The 15,434-nt window shown below is 41.3% G+C and overlaps 1 protein-coding gene across 2 annotated transcripts in view; it reads right to left on the reverse strand.

Annotated features, from left to right (window-relative positions):
• The window catches only part of HDGFL3 (HDGF like 3), a 75,974-nt gene that overhangs the window by 3,066 nt on the left and 57,474 nt on the right, over positions 1-15,434 (reverse strand). For both annotated transcript variants that reach the window (XM_040257456.1, XM_040257455.1), the window contains exons 4-5: positions 13,638-13,796; positions 10,118-10,264 (exon numbers count right to left, since the gene is read on the reverse strand). In XM_040257456.1, the coding sequence (XP_040113390.1) occupies positions 10,118-10,264; positions 13,638-13,796 (306 nt within the window). The remainder of the gene's footprint in view (positions 1-10,117; positions 10,265-13,637; positions 13,797-15,434) is intronic.

Below are 15,434 nucleotides of genomic sequence, written 5' to 3' on the forward strand. Positions count from 1 at the left end.
GTATTCATTGCCAATGATAAAATTTGGGCTTGTAAGTGAAGGTTAGGATTCTAGAAAACTTAAATCCTCTCTAAAATCATCAGCTTCCCAAAATGTAAAGATTTTTTTGGGGGAGGGGGGACAAGATAGTGATATTTAAAATGTGATTTAAAAAAATTTCATAGTGAAATATTTGGAAAACTTAAGTAACACAGGGAACAAATATTTTCCAAATGTGAAAAGAAATTCATAGTGCCAGATGGTCCAATGGATTTTAACCAAACAGAATATAAGAGGTTCAGATTCGACACTGCAACTAACCTCTAAGAAATGACCATTTACAGAATTGGTGTAATATCAAATACACACAATGACCTGAATAGACTATTAAAATATTCCTATCTCCATTTTCAACTACATGTCTATGGAAGACTACATTTTCTTCTTATATTTCAACCAAAATAACATATCACAACAGTCTCAATACAGAAGCAGATATGAGAATATGGCCTGAGAGTTTCTATTAAAGCAGACATTAAAGACATATATATTTTTAAATGTAAAAAAGTGTATAATTTTTCTCAAGAACTTTTTTTTTTGGAAAATGTATTTATTTTTCACAAAAATGTGTTATTTTATGTTAAGTAATGGGTTTACTATTATTTTAAAGTAAATAAATATCGTTAAAATTTTATTTTTATTTCTAATTAAGTAAATATCAATAGCTGTAACAAAAACTCTTTGGGGCCCTCAATAACTTCTAAGAGTAGTAAAGGGGTCCTGAGACCAAAAACCTTGATAAACCACCGGCTTGGAATAAATGAGAGTGAATGGTGAAAAGTGAGGCTAAAAAGATAAACTAAGGTGAGAGTGATAAAGCCATTTCATGCGGAAATCAGGAGACTGGGCCTGATGTGGAGGGCACCAGCAGCACCAGACGGTAGGAAGAACAGGTCCTGAGCCAGAAGAATAAAGGCAGGAACACTGGTTAGTGGCGACAGTGAACCCTCCGGCTGTCCGCCCCACGTTTATTCTGTCCTTTGCTCCTCCCCCCAACTGTGTGACATCATTGTGATTTGGGGACTTGACTCCAGTGTCAGGGATAGGCAGAACCTGACTGGTCTAAGCCAGTTATCTCCTTGTTGTCAGTGCTTGGTTCAGGGTGGGGCAGCTTTCTGACATGGATCTCAGTGACAACTGCCTCCTTAAATTCATACCCTTGTGTGACACCCTACCTTTTAGAGTAGGCTAGATCTTGTGACATTCGTCTAATGAACTGAATGAGGCAAAAGTGATGGGCTATCACGTCTGAGATGGGAGAACAAAAGGCTGACTTCCGTGTTGCTCCCACCCTCTCTCTTGCTAATGAAGCCAGCTGCCATGTTGGAGCTGCCTTATGGAGAGACTCACGTGGCAGGGAACCAAGGGAGGCCTTTGGCCAACAGTCAGTGAAGCACTGAAGCCCTCGATCCAATAACTATGAGTGACCAAATCCTGCCAACAACTTCCTGAGTGAGCCTGGAAAAGGACCAAGCCCCAAGCCAAGCCTCAACTCAAAAATGATTTGAGCTCCTGCTAATACATTAATTGCAGCTTTGGAGAGATGAGGAGATAGAGGTATCAACAAGTTACATCTATTTTGGTTCCTGACCCATAGAAAATGCTATTTTAAGCCACTGAGTCTTGGAGTTACTTGTTCACGGCAACGGGTATGAACACAGCAGTGTATTATCTGCATGGTGTCCTGGCCACAAAGTCACCTCCACTTCGGTGAGTCAAGAAGGGAGCTCTACGTGCCCTGTGGCCTGCCCCTTTCTGCTCGTGCTTCTGCTAGAGGAAGGATGAAGGCAGAGAGCATCCAGACATAAAGGGAGTCTTGGAATTCTATGGGCTCCTTGTAAGAACCTCTTCTTCCTTCACCAATATATGTGACTTCCACTCTGCCCTGACACAGTAATCCTTTTGGGGGTGCCCCTGGTGGCTCAGACATTAAAGAGTCTGCTTGCAATGCAGGAGACTCGGGTTCGATCCCTGGGTCAGGAAGATCCCCCGGAGAAGGGAATGGCTACCCACTCCAATAACACCCTCTGCCCTGAGCGCTCAGTCTTTCTTCTTGCCACAAGATGGGCTCCAGACCATCTATCACATCCTGGACTCTCACCCCTGACACTTCATTCTGTTCATTTACAACCTCATCTCTTAAATGCCAGCCTCCCCCACCCCCCAATTCCTTAGTCTCTTCCACTGGGTCCCTTGGATATTACAGTCAGTTCAGTTCAGTTGCTCAGTTGTGTCTGATTCTTTGTGCTGATGGACTGCAGCATGCCAGGCTTCCCTGTCATCACGCTCTCCCAGAGCTTGCTCAAACTCATGTCCACTGAGTCGGTGATGCCATCCAACCATCTTATCCTGTCATCTCCTTCTTCTCCTGCCTTCAATCTTTCCCAGAATCAGGGTCTTTCCAATCAGTTCTTCGCATCAGGGGGCCAAAGTATTGGAGTTTCAGCTTCAGCCATCAGTGCTTCTAGTTAATATTCAGGACTGATTTCCTTTAGGATTGACTGGTTTGCTCTCCTTGCAGTCCAAGGGACTCTCAAGAGTCTTCTCCAACACCACAGTTCAAAAGCATCAATTCTTCAGCGCTCAGCTTTCTTTATAGTCCCAACTCACACATCCATACATGACTACCGGGAAAACCTTAGCTTTGACAAGATGGACCATTTTCAGCAAAGTAATGTCTCTGCTTGTTAATATGCTGTCTAGATTTGCCATAGCTTTTCTTCCAAGGAGTGTCTTTTATTTCATGGCTGCAGTCACCATCTGCAGTGATTTTGGAGCCCCCCAAAATAAAGTCTCTCACTGTTTACCCATGTATTTGCCATGAAGTGATGGGACCAGATGCCATGATCTTAGTTTTCTGAATGTTGAGTTTTAAACCAGCTTTTTCACTCTCCTCTCACGTTCATCAAGAGGCTCTTTACTTCTTCGCTTTCTGCCATAAGGGTGGTATCAACTGCATATCTGAGATTATTGATATTTCTCCCAGCAATCTTGATTCCAGCTTGTGCTTCATCCAGCCGAGCATTTTGCATGATGTACTCTGCATATAAATTAAATAAGGAGGGTGACAATATACAGCCTTGACGTACTCCTTTTCCTATTTGGAACCAGTCTGTTCTTCCATTTCCAGTTCCAACTGTTGCTTCTGGACCTGCATAATTTCTCAGGAGGCAAGTAAGGTCGTCTAGTATTCTCATCTCTTGAAGAATTTTCCACACTTTGTTGTGATCCACACTGTCAAACCCTTGGGCATAATCAATAAAGCAGAAGCAGATGCTTTTCTGGAACTCTCTTGCTTTTTTGATGATCCAGCGAATGTTGGCAAATTGATCTCTGGTTCCTCTGCCTCTTCTAAAACCAGCTTGAACATCTGGAATTTCACAGTTCATGTACTGTTGAAGCCTGGCTTGGAAAATTTTGAATACTTTGTTAGTGTGTGAGATGAGTGCAATTGTGCAGTAGTTTGAACATTCTTTGGCACTGCCTTCTTTTGGAATTGGAATGAGAATTGACTGTTTCCAGTCCTGTGGCCACTGCTGAGTTTTCCAGATTTGCTGACATACTGAGTGCAGCACTTTCACAGCATCATCTTTTTGGATTTGAAATAGCTCAACTGGAATTCTATCACCTCCACTAGCTTTGTTTGTAATGATACTTACTTCCTAAGGCCCACTTGACTTTGCATTCCAGGATGTCTGGCTCTAGGTGAGTGAACACACCGTTGTGCTTATCTGGGTCATGAAGATCTTTTTTGTATAGTTCTTTTGTGTATTCTTGCCATCTCTTCTTAATATGTCCTGCTTCTGTTAGTTCCATACCATTTCTGTCTTTTATTGTGCCCATCTTTGCATGAAATGGTCCCTTGCTATCTCTAATTTTCTTGAAGAGATCTCTAGTCTTTTCCATTCTATTGTTTTCCTCTGTTTCTTTGCATTGATCGCTGAGGAAGGCTTTCTTTTCTCTCCTTGCTATTCTTTGGAACTCTGCCTTCAGATGGGTATATCCTTCCTTTTCTCCTTTGCCTTTAGCTTCCCTTGGAAATTAGAGTCAGCCATCAGCAAACCTTCTTCATTCCCAAGATACTTTATTCATCAACTTGTTCTAACTGCAATCTAGCTTCACCCTGGAGATTCTGCTGCTGCTTTCTCTGCAACCCCCGGGGGGTAACCTTCTCCTCTGCCACAGCTCTCATACTACAGGCCCTGGAGGTGGGGAAAGTGACCTTGACCTTACTTCTATTTCTAGCTATTCTTCCTCTCTCTGTGCTTCCCCCCAGGAAAAAAATCCTTCTGGACTTTAGTCTCAATGCTGTAAGATGCCACCCCTTCCCTACTGCAGTCTTCTCCAAGACTCCCCAGTCACTCTCCCTGACTCCTTGAAGATGTCAGCTCTGGCTCACTGTCATTCAGCATCCTAATTGCTGGATGTCAACATGCACAGAGATTGTCTCTGCAACACTCTAACCTCTTAGTTCCTGGACTTCCTCTTCCCTAAAAATACTGTCTGCTACCTTACCTTAGCTGCTCATTTCCATGGTTATTTCTTAAAGAAGCAATTTTCAACCACTGAGAGCATTTGTAAATACTAGGTCACTGTTTTTTTGGGGGAAATTATGCTTCTCTGATGGCTCAGAGGATAAAGCAACTGCCTGCAATGCAGGAGACCTGGGTTCGATCCCTGGGTTGGGAAGATACCCTGGAGAAGGAAGTAGCAACCCACTCCAGTATTCTTGCCTGGAGAATCCCATGGACAGAGGAACATGGTGCGTTACAGTCCACAGGGTCGCAAAGAGTCGGACACGAATGAGTAACTTCACTTTTACTTTTCACTTTCATGGGAACATTGTAGGTTGGAGTTTTCAATGGCATTTAATGAGCAGGGGCCAAGGGTACTAAATGTTCTGCGATGTGAACACGGCTCACACAATGAAAACCTGTCTTACTGAAGACATCAAGAGCACCGGCCCTGCCGCCTGCTTCCGTGATTCCATCTAGACATCTGACTATTTCATCTCTACTTGTCTTTCCAGCGCATTCCCTTTATCTAGTACTCTAACTCCAAGAACTCTTTGATACTCAAAATCTGTTGATCCTGTCCCTTCCTCACATCCTGTTTCCCTCTGAACATGTTTTGGATTCCATGTGTCCAACATTACAATTAATCTCTTCCCCACATACACCCTCAACTCCCTTGCCTCAAACTTCCTTTACTTTGCTCTCTGGGCAAACTCCAATTCTGGATAAACTCGGTTATCTACTTTTCTGTGATTGCACAATTGAATACGCCTAGAGAAAAACACAGCCATCTAAATGTTCTTAAATTAATGACCACTAACCTCGAGTGGGCCCTTCCTGCTGTTCCAAAGTCCAGTCACTTTTGTATTCTAACTATTTTATCCCTTTTCCTCCTCTCGAAATTTCAACACTTCTTCCTGCTCTCATTCTCAATTGTTGACCTTGCTTCCTAAGGAGACAGAAGCAATCAGATGAGAACTTTTACAAGCTCTCACCCCAGGTACCCACTTACCTGCCCCCACGCCCAACAGGAGGAAAACAGAGTGTTGAGCGCAGAGGCAGGTAAGTTCCTCCTGTTTCAGTGCATGAACTAAGGCAGGCCCTCCAGATGTGCACTGGATTTTATGCCCCGTTTGCCTTCTGAAGAGCCCTACTTTGGCAATTCTTTCCTACATTATTATTTTGTGATCATTCTACATTTGGATTATTCTTATCAGCCTATGTGCTGCAAATTCTCCCATCAAGAAAAAAAGCCCCTCTTAACCTTCTATCCTAGACTGTGTCTAAAAAATATCTGAGGAAAAAAAATTAGGCTGCCTGTGTGTGTGCTCAGTCATGTCCAACTCTTTGCAACATGGACTGTAGCCCACCAGGGTCCTCTGTCCATGGTATTTCCCAGGCAAGAATACTGGAGTGGGTAGCCATTTCCTTCTCCAGGGGATCTTCCGGCCCAGGAATTGAACCCATCTTTTGCATCTTCTGCACTGACAGGCGGATTCTTTACTACTGTACCACCTAGAAAGCCCCCCACATTAGGCTACTTGCCCTATAAGATATCAGGACACATTATAAAGCTACTGTAATTAAGAAACTGTAGTACTGACCAAAGGAACAGAATAGAGAACCCAGAGAGACCCATGGCTACATAACAGATGACACTGCATATCAGAGAGAAATAGAGAGACTGTTTAATAGACGGTACTGGATAAATGATTATGCTGTGGGGAAAATGCAGTGGGATCCTATCTCGTACCCCACACAAAGATAAATTCTAGATGGATTAAACACTAAAATGTTAAAAACAAAAGTTTACAATTTTAAAATGAAATACAAGAGAATATCTTTCTGACTTTGGGATAGGAATGGATTTCTCAAACAATACAGAAAAATGATAACCATAACAAGAAAATTTTGATATATCTGACTACAATAAAAGGAAGAATGTCTATTCACTAACAGGTATCATTAAGAAATTGAACAGAAAAGCCACAAACTTGGAGAAGATGTCTGTAATGCACATGACCACCCATGTTTGTTAGAATCCAGAATATTCTAACATTACAGATATCTTCTCCAAGTCTGTGGCTTTTCTGTTGTAAAGGAGTCCTTTACATATCAGTAGGAAAATAAATTTAATAAGAAAATGGGCAAAATTCGCAAATCAAGCACTGCACGAAAGAGGAAGCACAGGTGGTCAAACAGGTAAAAAGAGGCTCAGCTTCATTACTGATCAAAGAATCACAAATTAAGACTAAAATTTTCACCCACTATATTGGGAAGAATTTTAAAGTCTGACAATGACAAGTGAGTCACAGGGAACTCATACATGGATAGTAGAATATAAGCTGGTCCAACAACTTAGGGACATAATTTGGCATTATCTTATAAACACCATAAAAACTGTCCAGTCTGAGTTTACATACCCTTAAAGAAACCCTTGCATGTGTACACTAGGAGACAATATGGAAATATTCACAGCAACACAGTTCCTAACTGCAAAAAGCTGGAAATGACCATAATGCCTGTCAACAGAAGGATGGATAAAGAAGTTGTGATATACTCATAGAATTGAGTATTATAAGGTAATGGGAAATGAGTAAACACATATAACCCCATGAAGGAATCTTGGAAGCACAGTAGTGAGTAAATGTCATCATTTTTAAAAAAGCTCAAGAAGGAGCAAAATTTTATTATTGTTTAAGTATATACCTGTATGTTAGGCATGGGCTAAGTTTTTGAAAATGGAAGGAAATGGTAAATACAACACTAGTCTTTATCTCTGGGTAGGAAGAAGATGGGATGGGAAAGAACATGTAAATGGATATAAATTATTGTTATATTCTACTTTTGGGGTTGAGTGGTAGGGTCTCTGGTATTGCTTACTACTTGACATTATATATATCCTTTTGTATAAAAAATAATATTATTAGACACAGGGTAGAAATAAAAAGATCTTAGGCCCTTGCTTCTAACTCAGGCCCTAATGAGCCGTGTGACCCTGCCCATCCTTTCGGCTTCAGCTTACTCAGCTACAAAGTGCAGAGCACCTGGCACCTGCCTCCTGGGATCTACATGAGGACTAAGTACAGGGGCAGCACTGAGCACAGTATGGGCACATAGTCAAAGTGTCAGCTGCTACCACGCTGCTGCTCTTGCTACTTCCGATGGCAACTGTGGCTTTCAAGATATTAAAGTAGAGATGGTTTCCTTAACAGAAAAATGAATCTACACTGCAAGAGATACAGAATGGGAAGCCATCAGTCATATATGACAGTTGAAGCCATGAGAATGCCTAAGATGGACAGAGGGGAAACTTTCAGACTAGAAGTGTGCCAAGACAGCCTGGAGGAAAGTGCTCTAGAAAGAGACTGAGAAGAAACTGGGAGAAGCAGAAGAGACTAGTGAGCTGGAGGCACAGTCAGAAGGAGAAAGTGGTCAATGGTACTAAATGCTGCAGACTAAGACTAAAGCAGACACTGGGTTTAGCAATGGGAGGATCACTAGGGACCTTTACAAGAGCAGTTTCAACGAAACAGCAAAGGAGAAACAAGAGTGTTGGGGGTTAAGTCATGAGTGGGTGAGACAATGGACACTGGGAAGAGAAAAATAACTTTTAAGAAATTAGAGATGAAGAGAAAGGTGGAAAGAGTAGGATATATAGTAGAAGGGAGGTATCTATAATGGTAAAGTGAAAGTGAAAGTCGCTCAGTCCTATTCGACTCTTTGCGATCTAGAATTCTCTAGGCCAGAATACTGAGTGGGAAGCCTTTCCCTTCTCCAGGGAATCTTCCCAACCCAGTGATCGAACCCATGTCTCCTGCATTGCAGGCGGATTCTTTACCAGCTGACTCACAAGCTGCTGCTAAGTCACTTCAGTTGTGTCCGACTCTGTGCGACCCCATAGACGGCAGCCCACCTGGCTCCACCATCCCTGGGATTCTCCAGGCAAGAACACTGGAGTGGGTTGCCATTTCCTTCTCCAATGCATGAAAGTGAAACGTGAAAGTCAAGTCGCTCAGTTGTGTCTGACTCTTAGCAACCCCATGGACTGCAGCCTACCAGGCTCCTCCGTCCATGGGATTTTCCAGGCAAGAGTACTGGAGTGGGGTGCCATTGCCTTCTCCATGACCCACAAGGGAAGCTCCTATTAAGGGTAAGGGAGACCTAATACTGTTTAGAGGCAGAGAGTAAGGAGCAGTGGGAAAGAAAGGAAAGGCACAAGAGAGAGGGGGGACAAGTGATGAGGGTGAGGCGGTAACCTTGGAGAAGGTAGGAGGAGATGATATTCTGGACTCTGATGATAGAAAGGTAGAGCTTAGTGCTTCTCAAACTGTCATGTGTGGAAGAGTAACTTGGAAGTTTAGTTAACATGCAGAGTCTGGCTTGAGCCTGGATTCTGCATTTCTAACAAGCCTCCAGATGACGCTGATGTTACTCGTCTGCAGGCTGCACATGGAGTAGTAAGGGTGTAGACTGCCTCCTTCTTTGTCACAGGAAGTGCAGCCAGACATGAAGTTGGTAGTAAAGGGGAGACATATGGTGGGCGTTTTTGCTATATGCATATTAAAGATACCTAGCAGGTGAGATAAAAAGAAAACTGAGTCTTAAGTCAGGTACTCAAGCCTTTGGTGACTGTTAGCAGCTCAGTGTCCCTGGGAGGGCTATGTGTGTAGGTAATGAGAGGGGTCTATTTACTGGAGAGGTCGAGAGAAGGCAGGCAGGCAGAGGACAGAGGAAGCTGCGCTGTGTAGGAGGAACAAGGGAATAGTTAGAATTGTCATAACTTGGGAATAAACATGGGTTACTGGAAGCAGAAGACAGTTGAGAGGTAAACAGTACAAAAGCAGACCAGAAATGAAATCAGAACTAAAGAGGAGTAACTTGTTTTATGGATACTGTTTTAAAATGATTTGCTGCTGTCCAGTTAGTCTTCATAAAGATCCATGGAAAATGACCAGGGGCAAATCTGCCTTCGCTAAAACTTTTACAAATGTTGACTTGCCTGTGACCTTGAAGTTACTGACAAGAGGTTAACACTAGTGAACAAGATTCAAAGTGGACAACTTTCTCCCTTGGTTACTTTAAACATTTATATTCACATATAGTTTGAATATTTAAATATTTAAAGTCCCCTGGGTATATTAAATTACATACTGCTTCTAGGAAAGAAGGAGCAGTATAAAATACCCTATTTTGAACATGCCATTCATTTTATAATAAAAGAAAAACAACTGTCAAATTCTGAGGTGGCATTTCATCATTTCAGTACTTCATGCCTAACTTTTCAAAAACTCACAAGCTGCTGAAGTTAGTTTAAAAGAGGATAAACCTGTTTGAGTTCCAAACTGATGGGCAGGTATAATTCCCACCTGGCTGTCTTTTGTTCTCAGACTGTGAGCAGCTCATCACTTATTCAGGAGCAGGGAATGAATGTATAGGTCCAACTGAGCATGTTCTCCATCACCAAGGCCACATTTACTAATGCTGAGATACGAACCCCGTTCTGAGGCAGAGTGCCTTCCAGGTGAACAGGAAGGTAGGAAACGTCACAGGCATATTCTTACCCCTTCACTGGTTTTTTGCAAGTCTGAAGTTGTGTTTCTTGTGTCATTGCCGGCATCTCCACCCTCAGAGCTGCTTTTATTTTCTTCTTCTTTGCAGTCTTTGTCATCTTCGTCTCCTGGAGATTTCCGGGACTGTTTAGAGGATTTCTAAAGGTTTAGACAAGTTAAAAATTACAGTCAAAAGTAGAGCCCTGAATGCACAAATGCAAGTGAGAAATGTAGGAACAGCTGGCCTATATCCAGTTTGTGTGGCCTGATACAGGATACAGCATGATACAACATGCAGAGTACTAAGACTGAGCTAGACAACCCTGGACAAGTCATCTCACCTCCCTGGGAATCAGTTTAACCAGCTGGAAAGGAAGTAGAGGTGGACTAGATAACCTTTTAGTTTTTCCTGGCAGTGTGATATGAAGGGCAGAAAATTAAGAGTCATACACCTGGAACACTATCAATGAATAAATACAGCTGATGGAGACCACTCTAGGAAGGCTACAGAGCTAGGTGGCACTAAAGGTCGCCTGTCCTTCCCCATCATTTCACAGCAGAGCGTGAGGGCCAGAGAAGCAAGATCAACCTTCTGGGATCATACATGGACCCCCATGTCAGAGCACGTATGGAAGCTGTCAGGTCAATGGCATATGTGGCATGATCTTGGCAAAACTTGTACGTCACCGTGTGACCTGAATTAACTTTCATTTTTAAAATTATGGAGAATTATTTAAGAACTGAAGGCCATACTGGTGAACTAGCTCCTTTTTTATCATCTAGCTTCTGAAACCAAGATGAACTCTGCAGTGAGGATGAAAATACAATTAGAGTTCACAGCCAGAGCTGCTTTGCAGAACAGCATTAAAATGATCAAAAGCTGGCTCCACTGTGCACTTTTAAGAAAATAAAATGTAGCATTTTACTTACACTTCCTTTCTGAAAAATTTTATGAATCTTTAAGCACATGGCAAATAACAGCTAAGAAAACTCATTAAGCCAAGTCACTTTTGGTCTTAACAAAAATAAAGTTAGCAAATTTGAGCTTCCTCAGACAATCTGTGTTTTAAAATGCAACTTTTAAAGAGAAAATACCTTTTAGCTATGTGACAGAATCTATAATTACATTGTTTCTATTTTACTTAATTGAAACGACCAACCAAGCCTCAAATATCCCTTTAAAATGACTTCGTTTTTACTTTTTTACATAGAAGGAAAGCAGAGATTCAATAATCTGAATGTGGAGTGCCTAGAGTTTAAATCAAGTGTGATGATATAAAAGGTGAAATACTTTTGTTCTCCTAGTAAATTTTTTTCCCCACAGAAAAACAGAATTGGGTGAGGTAGAGGGGATGTGGGACTCTTCCCTCAACCTAACTTGGATGCAGTCAGAAAAGTTTGTGGGCCACTGGTTTTCAGTGACAAAGGAAGATCATTCAACTTTAATAAACAGATGTAGGGGAAAAAAAATCACCACACACAACCAAAAGGAAATATTTGGAAAGCCAAAGAGAGCAGTGACGTTACCCCAGGTATGTGGTTCCCAGATTGGCAACCTCAGTTCACGGATATTTAAGGTCCCACCCCAGACCAACTAAAATAGAAATTTTGGGGTGGGGTGGCGCTGGGCAATATATATTTTAACAACCCTGTTTCCAGGTGATTCTGGCGCATGTGAAAGTTTGAGAACCATTGTGTTAGCTTATACAGTTGATACTGAAAATAAATCATGGTTGTCTAGTGATCACAAAAGTTGTGATCTTGAAGGAAGCAAAGGGAATGATTCTTTAATTTAAAAATAGATAAGCCTTAGTAAGTATAGTATGCCTTTCCCTCTTCACTGCTTTACACTATAAGTCTACCCCCCAGGCAGAGTTCCATTACTTCTGGTTTTCACAAGAGAAATCAAATAAGGATGTTTAAAAGTCACTTACTTATGTATCTCAGCTACCTTAGAAAGCTTAGATAGTTTAGGGTAGCACAACACATTTCACAGAAGCTCAACAGACAATCATGAATTAAATAAAATAAATTCAGTTGGGTGTTTAAGTGAAGTCCAAAATGCTGAAAGAAATTCAGCTTAAAAAATAATCCCTGTGGGAGATCCAGTCTTCTACAGGGGTTATTTTTCTAACTCTTTTGCTGTCATTTGCAAACTTTATCCTCATTTAAGGCAGATACCATGTTCTTCATGAGGTGTACAGGAAGTAATATGCATTTATACAACTGTACCTGTATGCCAGTTGGGTGGGTTTTATAGACTGTGAAATAAAATGCTGACAGTCTAATAAACCCATGATACTTGTTTTTAAGGAGTTTCCTAAGTATATCCAGTCACTAAATGCCACAGTCTAAATGGAAGTAATTTCTCTAAGGATTCACCTTTGTGACAGACCCATTACAGCAAAACTTGTACCAATCTTTATCTTCAAAGGTCCATTTATCCTGCTTAAAGTTTCTATAAGGTGAACAAACTTCCACAGTATCAGTTTTTTCAACTGCATTTGTGAATTACTGTATGAAAAACCTAAACTTCTGATTTGTAAATCAAGGATCATGTCATGTCTCCAATAAATTATTGTTACATTTGGAATAAAATACAAACTCCTTAACACATTATTGACCATAGGCAGAAACTATGCCTGTGGCCAGTGGTTTGTTATGTACATGAATACTGAAACGTCTCTGGTCAATACCATTCAGGTAATCAAAGACATATTTAATACATCTCTGGTCAGTAAGCTGTCAACATGGCATACCAGTCTCCATTGTTTAGCCTCTGCTTGTCTCTCCCTCCTGATCCTGATGCCTGCCTTGTTTCAGTTCAGGAACATGTCAAACCCTCCCCACCTTCAGAGCTCTGCCACACACGGCTCTTCCTTCCACTCTTTCAGGTCTCAGCATAAACTTAGTCTTTTCAGGAAGGCCTGGCCACTCTATCTCAATAGATGTACTTTGTCATTCCCTGCTCCCATTCATTTCCTTCATAGCCCTTCCAGAATTTATATTCATTATTGGTTTTTACTCTTGTGTTTCCACCCCCAATCCACTGGATGGTAAGTTATAGGAGGGTAAGAGTGGAGTTGGATTTGCTCACTAGTGTCTACCTAGTACAGTGTCTGACATAGAACAGGTGATCAGGAAATAGGACTGAACAAATAAAGCACCAAAATACAGTCTTTAAAGAAAAGAGACAAGAGTCTGAGTCTATCTTTATGCTTCTATCAACAGTAACAGACATAGCCCTAAATTATACTGAAGTCTCCTACATTCTTAAATTCTTCAGAGCTCATCTGGGGACAGTTATCAGAGGGATACCTACTCTTACACCCTTGATTGAAGAACAGTCCTCCTCCAACTGAGAAGGCGGTATTTCAGGGCCAAATAGCCCTTACGAGAGTCCATAGCAGTTACCGTCACGTCTAAGATTACCTGCCTATTCCCTTCAGATGTATTACTGTCTTTAAAGGAAGAGGCTCAAGAGTTGATATATTTCTACGTGTATTAACAAGGGGAAAGGTTTCTCAGTAACCTTTGAAGTGTATGACTTTTTCCGCTTTGAGCCTGCTTTTTCACTCTTTCTTTTGCCTTTTCCATCTTCCTCTACTCTGTCGCCTTCTTCCTCACTGCTTGCATCAGCGGTATTCCCGCCTTCTCCCTCAGTTTCTGAAGAGCTCTGCTGCTGAATTGCCTAAGAAAAAAATAAAATATTAGCTAATGACATTTTGAAAAATGGCAAAGATCATAAACTGCAAAAACAATCATTCTATTTTAATTAGAAAAAGTTCAGCTTACTCTAGATTTTCAAAATAGAGGGCTGTCAATTTCAATTTTCCAGTGACCACTTGACATGAACCCTCTTATAGTAACAGAATTACAGGCATACCTGGGAGATATTTTAGGTTCAGTTCCAGACCACCACAATAAAGCAAATATCACAATAAGTCAAGTCACATGAATTTTTTGGTTCCTCACTGCATATAAAAATTATGCTTATACCATACTGTAGTCTATTAAGTTTATAGTAGCATTATGTCTAAAAAAACTATATATATACCTTAAAGATATTTTACTGCTAAAAAATGCTAATCATCATCTGAGCCTTCAGTGGGTCCTAACTTTTTCACTGATGGCGGGTCAGTCATGTAGATGGCTACTGACTGATCAGGGTGGTGGTTGAAGGTTGGAGTGGCTGTGGCAACTTAAAGTTAAGACAACAATGACATCTGCAGTATCAGCTGACTCTGCCTTTTAAGAATGAGTTCTCTGTAGCAGGCAATGCTGTTTGACAGCATTTTAGCCACCACAGAATTTTTTTCAAAACTGGAGTCAAGCCTCTCAAACCTTGTCACTGCTCTATCAACTAAGTTTATGTAATATTCTGAATCCTTTGTTGTCACATCAACAGCCTTCACAAATCTTTACCAGGAATAGCTTTCATCTCAAGAAACGACACTCTTTGTTCATCCGTAAGAAGCAATTCCTTATCCATTCAAATTTTAACAGCAGACTGCAACAGTGAAATTATATCTCCAGGCTCTGCTTCTAATTCTCTTGCCATTTCTACCACATCTGCAGTTACTTCCTCCGCTGAAGTCTTGAAGCCCTCCAAATCACCCATGAGGGTTGGAATCCACTTCTTTCAAATTCCTCTTAATGTTGATATTCTGACCTCTTCCTTTGAATCAAAAATGTTGTCAATGGCATTTAGAATGGTGAATCCTTTCTAGAAGGTTTTCAGTCAACTTTTCCCCATATCTGTCAGAGGAGTCACCAAGTATGGCCACTAAAGCCTTATAAGATGTATTTCTTAAATAACAAGACTTGAAAGTCTAAATTCCTCCTTGATTCATGGACTACAGATGGATATGATGTTAGCAGGCAGGAAAACAACACTAATCTCATGGTACATCTCTATCAGAGCTTGTGGGTGGCCCGATGCACTGTCAATAAGCAGGAATATTTTCAAAGGCATCTTTTTTTCTGAGCAGTCGTTCTCAAGAGTGGCCTTAAGAATATTCAGTAAAGCATGTGGTCAGTACACTGTGGTGTCAACTAGGTTTCGGTGTTCCATTTATAAAACACAGGCAGAGTAGATTCAGCATAATCTTTAAAGACTAGGATTTCCAGAATGGTCAACGAGCACTGGCTTCAACTTAAAGCCACCAGTTGAATTAACCTCTAGCAAGAGTCAGGCTACCTTTGGAAGCTAAGTCAGCAGCAGAAGTCTCTTCTCTAGCTGTGGAAGTCCTAGGGGGCACCTTCCAATAGAAGGCTGTGTCATGTACACTAAAGAGTCTCTTGCTTAGTGCAGCCACCTTCAGGAAGC

Source organism: Oryx dammah, unplaced genomic scaffold, assembly GCF_014754425.2.
Source record: "Oryx dammah isolate SB20612 unplaced genomic scaffold, SCBI_Odam_1.1 HiC_scaffold_16, whole genome shotgun sequence".
Taxonomy (NCBI): Eukaryota; Metazoa; Chordata; class Mammalia; order Artiodactyla; family Bovidae; genus Oryx; species Oryx dammah.